Source organism: Polypterus senegalus, chromosome 10 (genome assembly GCF_016835505.1).
Source record: "Polypterus senegalus isolate Bchr_013 chromosome 10, ASM1683550v1, whole genome shotgun sequence".
NCBI classification, from domain to species: domain Eukaryota; kingdom Metazoa; phylum Chordata; class Cladistia; order Polypteriformes; family Polypteridae; genus Polypterus; species Polypterus senegalus.
Genome location: NC_053163.1, coordinates 147,752,220 through 147,758,219, shown reverse-complemented (window position 1 = coordinate 147,758,219; position 6,000 = coordinate 147,752,220). Strand labels below are relative to the sequence as shown.

Here is a 6,000-nt window from a genome sequence, read left to right as displayed (position 1 = left end):
CCTTCTTCCTCTGAGGCTGGAAGTAAGGGTTTTGACAGACACATTCATTGGACGAGTATATCTTGCACGATAACGGGTGACTCCGGTAGTGGATGAAGCGATCCGGTGGCTTGAAAATGCATTCTTAGAAACACCGGCTTTACACCCATCTTGTAGATTATTCATATCGACACCCGCAGCTCGGGAAGAGAGCACACAAGACTCGATTGCCTGGGAGGAAGCAACCGGCGATTCAGTATGTCGGCCAGCGCGGTTTACGTTCTGGACTTGAAAGGAAAGGTAAGCCGGTGGAGGGAGATGGGGGATTTATAAGTACGTGCTCTGCTATTTTTTATGATTCTGTGGCTGCGCAGGTTTACCCTTTCGTGTCTTCTCGTTTCTTTGACACAATTCACCAGGTTATTGCGACACCGATAATTAGCATATAGCGGTATTGTATGTGCACCTGCGACACGTTGCAGTCAGCTGTTTCCTGCAAAGCGGCGTTACGACATGAAAAAAAAAATGCAGTTCATCTTTGTCAAAAAATAGTTGGCAGATTTGGTGCTCCTGTTTAAAATTAATATAGTAAACCAAAATGGCTTTAACATTGCCAGTGTAGTAAAACGAAATGACTAATATAATATAACTACATATTTCGCCATTGCTGGTTAGAAAGTTTGACGTACCTGAGATGTTTTGACTTTGTCAGAAGTTGAGAGACTATACATTCAGTAGAGACTTTTAGTTTTTTTTTTCTACTTTATTATAGCAGTATCACTTTTTTTATAATTATGTTGTTTTACTTTTTATGGACATAATCAATGAATGTATGTGGAGCCCATGCTAATTCTGGCAGCACACGTTGCAAAGCAGCTAATTCATCCATAGGAGGGTCCAGAGCCTGGCCACCTAATGAATTCAGACCATATACACTACCATTCAAAAGTTTAGACACCAGAAAATGTTTGTGTGTTTTTTTTATATCAACAATACCATTAAATTGATTTAGAAATAAAGCCAAGACTAGTGTTTCAAATGCTTATTTACTACTTGCAGTGCCTGATTTTCATTTTATCATCCACATAAACAAAACCTTATTTTTAGCGGCCATTCCTTCAATGTCCTAATACTAAACTCTCTTAGGTAATCCATAATTAGCCATGTATACAAGTGAACTGGTTATTCGAGAAATCCTAGTAATTGCATTAGCACCGCTGAAACCTTTTCTTCTCTTCACTTGAACTGCAATGTACCAGCATTACTAAAGTTCAGAATAATGTTAATTACATGTGACAGATTGCCAAGAACTGCGGTGGGCTGGCGCCCTGCCCGGGGTTTGTTTCCTGCCTTGTGCCCTGTGTTGGCTGGGATTGGCTCCAGCAGACCCCCATGACCCTGTATTTAGGATATACAGTGGGATGCAAAAGTTTGGGCAACCTTGTTAATAGTCATTATTTTCCTGTATAAATCGTTGGTTGTTACGATAAAAAATGTCAGTTAAATATATCATATAGGAGACACACACAGTGATATTTGAGAAGTGAAATGAAGTTTATTGGATTTACAGAAAGTGTGCAATAATTGTTCAAACAAAATCAGGCAGGTGCATACATTTGGGCACCGTTGTCATTTTATTGATTCCAAAACTAATTATTGGAACTCCAATTGGCTTGGGAAGCTCAGTGACCCCTGACCTACATACACAGGTGAATCCGAGTATTTAAGGGGGTCAATTGTAAGTTTCCCTCCTCTACGTTTCTCTGAAGAGTAGCAACAAGGGGGTCACAAAACAACTCTCAAATGACCAGAAGACAAGGATTGTTCACCATCATGGTTTAGGGGAAGGATACAGAAAGCTGTCCCAGAGATTGAAGCTGTCTGTTTCCACAGTGTGATCTCCTGTAAAACTTGAAAGCTTTTGACTGGTCAAAATTGAGACTTTTTTTTATTTTTTATATTACCTATTTTGTTTTTTTGGAACTAGCCGTTCTCTGCGGCACCGTGCAGGTAGTAGTGAAAAGGACAGACTTTAAAAAATCAATAAACAAAAAGGTATGGCTAGCTAAGTGGAGGCAAGTTACGCTCCAACACGCTGAGGCGGACCGACTCCCGACTCCTGTCGTCACGATTCCCCCTCCCCTCGGCCCCTGTCTGGGATTACGAATATGTCGCTCCTGCAAGTGAACTGTGATTCTTAGCGTGATGAGAGAAGTCGCAAAATCAACCGGAATGTTCAAGCAAATTATAGAAAAAAAAAAACAGATCTACTGTGAAGTAGTTCTCTCGTGAAAAGTAGACAGACAGACAGACGTTGGATTTTTATATATTTAGATATAGATCTATAGAGATATATAGAGATAGAGGTATATTGCTCAAGAAAACTAAAGGAACAATTTTTCTTAAAATTATTGCATAATGTCAGTGAACCTTCTGGGTAGCAGAGGGGCTTGTTTTTCAGTTTCAGCTGCTTTGGTGCACTAGAGGGGCAACAATGAGACGACCCCCAAAACAGGAATGAATGGTTTCACAGGTGGAGGGAGGCTGCTGACATTTTTCCCTCCTCATCTGTTTTGTCACTCGTTTTGCATTTGGCTGCGGTCAGTAACACTACTGGTAGCATGAGGCCATACCTGGAAACCTACAGAGGTGGCACAGGTAGTCCAACTTCTCCAGGATGGCACATCAGTACGTGCCACTGCCAGAAGGTCTGCTGTGTCTCCCAGTATAGTCTCAAGGGCATGGAGGAGATTCCAGGAGACAGGCAGTTGCTCTAGGAGAGCTGGACATGGCCCCTCGTAGAAGGTCCTTAACCCATCAGCAGGACCCACCAGTATCTGCTCCTTTGGGCAACGAGGAACAGGATGAGCACTGCCAGAGCCTACAAAATGACCTCCAGCAGGCAGGCCACTGGTGTGAATGTCTCTGACCAGACAATCTGAAACAGACTTCATGAGGGTGGCCTGAGGGCCCGACGTCCTCTAATGGGCCCTGTGCTCACTACCTGTCTGGCACCACAGAGCTTGATTGGCATTTGCATAGAATACCAGAATTGGCAGGTCCACCACTGGCGCCCTGTGCTTTTCACAGATGAGAGCAGGTTCACCCTGAGCACATGTGACAGACGTGAAAGGGTTTGGAGAAGCCGTGGAGAACGTTATGCTGCCTGTAACACCGATCAGCATGACCGGTTTGGTGGTGGGTCAGTGATGGTATATCTGGGGAGGCATATCCATGGAGGAACACCCAGACCTCTACAGGCTAGACAGCGGCACCTTGACTGCCATTAGGTATCGGGATGAAATCCTTGGACCCTTTGTCAGACCCTATGCTGGCACAGTGGGTCCTGGGTTCCTCCTGGTGCACCACAATGCCCGGCCTCATGTGGCAAGAGTATGCAGGCAGATCCTGGAGGATGAAGGAACTGATACCATTGACTGGCCCCCACGTTCAATCGCTTGACCTCAATCCAATAGAACACCTCTGGGTCGGACATTATGTTTTGGTCCATCTAATCTCGCCAGGTCGCACCTCAGACTGTCCAGGAGCTCAGTGATGCCCTGGTCCAGATCTGGGAGGAGATCCCTCAGGACACCATCTGTTGTCTCATTTGGAGCATTTCGGCAAAATGGACTTGCCTTCCTGCAGCATCATTTTTTCCCTTTGATTTTCGGGGTGTCTTTGAATTTAGCCCTCTGTAGGTTGATCGTTTTTATTTCCATTAAAGTAAAGAGCCCATTGAGATCTGACGTGTTTTATTTGAGCAGTTTATATATAGGTAAAGATATATAACATTAATAGAATATTCGTAAACCTTTATAATGTAATACTGGATTGTGGGAGATGGATACGTGTCTGTCTTGGTGGCAGGGGCCACAAGATAAGGTGCCAGTCCATCACAGGGCCTACTTACACACACTCGCATAGGGCCAGTTTATGAGTTTGAGAAAGTAACATGTTGTTTTTTATCCCCTTTAAATATTTTTTTTTATCATCACTTATACAGAGGACACATTTAAATACATTTTAATGTGTACGTTTAATCCAAATGAGCTTCTATATTAATTAATATTTTTGTGGCAGTAAATGGTGGCTTGTGCCTTTTTTGATTCAGACTTTCTTTTTCATATTTGCCCTAATGCATAATTTGTCTTTGAGCACCCGCTTGCGTCTTTTTAGTTCTGTTTGGCAGAGAAATTGCCTGCCAATAAACAGTCGCTGAACCAGGCTCAGTCTCAAAATGACATCTGGAGGACCGGTCATCTAGTTTGTTGTCTTTAACCAAAGTCGGCAAATCTGAGCATAGGATGCAAAATGCTGGCAGGGACCACCGTTCTGTGCATTAATTGGAAAGCTAGTCTTGGCCGTATTGTACTACAAGCCGTGGGGTGCTGGGTAAGTAGGCCTGATTCTGCTCAATATGATGATATAATTTACAAATGTGTTAAGTAAAGGAAGGGTGACTGTGTGACATGCAAAGGGATCGTTCGATCGATAGATAGATAGATAGATACTTTATTAAGGGGAAATTCACATACTCCATCAGCAGCATACTGATATAAAACAATATTAAATTAAAGAGTGATAACAATGCAGGTATAACGGACAATAACTTTATATAATGTTAACGTTTACCCCCGGGTGGAACTGAAGAGTCGCATAGTGTGGGGTCTCCTTATTCTGTCAGTGAAGCAGGACGGTGACAGCAGTCTATCGCTGAAGCTGCTCCTCTGTCTGGAGATGATCCTGCTCAGTGGAGTCTCCATTATTGACAGGACTCTGCTCAGCGCCCGTCGCTCTGCCACGGATGTCAAACTGTCCAGCTCCGTGTCTACAATAGAGCCTGCCTTCCTCATCAGTTTGTCCAGGCGTGAGGCGTCCCTCTTCTTTATGCTGCCTCCCCAGCACACCACCGCATAGAAGAGGCGCCCACAACCGTCTGATAGAACATCTGCAGCATCTTATTGCAGATGTTGAAGGACGCCAGCCTTCTAAGGAAGTATAGTCGGCTCTGTCCTCTCTTGCACTTAGCATCAGTATTGGCAGTCCGGTCCAATTTATCATCCAGCTGCACTCCCAGGTATTTATAGGTCTGCACCCTCTGCACAGTCACCTCTGATGATCACGGGGTCCATGAGGGACCTGGGCCTCCTAAAATCCACCACCGGCTCCTTGGTTTTGCTGGTGTTCAGGTGTAGGTGTTGACTTGATTTATTAATTATGCATCTTTCAGCATCTGTTCGTCTAGCATCTGTCTGATGTGTACATCTTTTCAAATATTACCATCTTGATGACTTGCTGCTTGGCAGTTCTTCTTGCAAGAAGACCCTCTTCAGAGGATGGCTGATGGTAAAGAGACTGAAGTGATGTTTGCAGGATGTGAGAACAGACCAGACAAGGCAGTGCTTTGGCTTCACAAGTCAAGAAGTATTGCTTCTATTAAAGATTTGAGGTGTGACTCTTCTTGAAACTGAATACCCGTCTCTGCTCACACACTTCCTGTTTTTAATTTTCACGGAGCGTTGGAAAGCAGAAGTCACGTGACATGCAGCAGTTACTTAGCAACTCCAAGCTTGTTGTGTCACAAGCTGGCAGGAATGTTGAGCGTCTGATTAACTGGCACAATGCTTTGCTTAACTGAAAGAAGCAGCTAATGGGTGATTTAGTAAAACTAGCTGGCAGCACATTAGTTTAGTTGCTGTAAAAATGTATTTATTACTCATATATTGCTGGTCAAAAGTTTTAGAACACCTCTGTTTTTCTTCAGATTTAATCAGTTGAAATGCAATGAATGACCTAAAATGGAGAAAATGTAAGCAGCAAACTAACTGAGGTTTAAATTAAAAGTTTAGGTTAGCAAACACTGGAAAAAACCAACAAATTTCAAATTTACAGTACAATCCCTTTTAACGGGCCACGTCGGGACTGGACTCCTGGCCAGTTGCCGTTCTGGCCAGTTAATCCGACGCCTACCTACACTCACCTAAAGGATTATTAGGAACACCTGTTCAATTTCTCATT

The 6,000-nt window shown here is 43.5% G+C and overlaps 1 protein-coding gene across 1 annotated transcript in view; it reads left to right on the top strand.

Moving 5' to 3' along the window:
• Positions 1-6,000, top strand: part of ap1m1 (adaptor related protein complex 1 subunit mu 1) — a 111,203-nt gene continuing 105,203 nt past the window's right edge. The window contains exon 1 of the mRNA XM_039767032.1: positions 1-279. Within this exon, the coding sequence (XP_039622966.1) occupies positions 238-279 (42 nt within the window). The 5' untranslated portion in view covers positions 1-237. The remainder of the gene's footprint in view (positions 280-6,000) is intronic.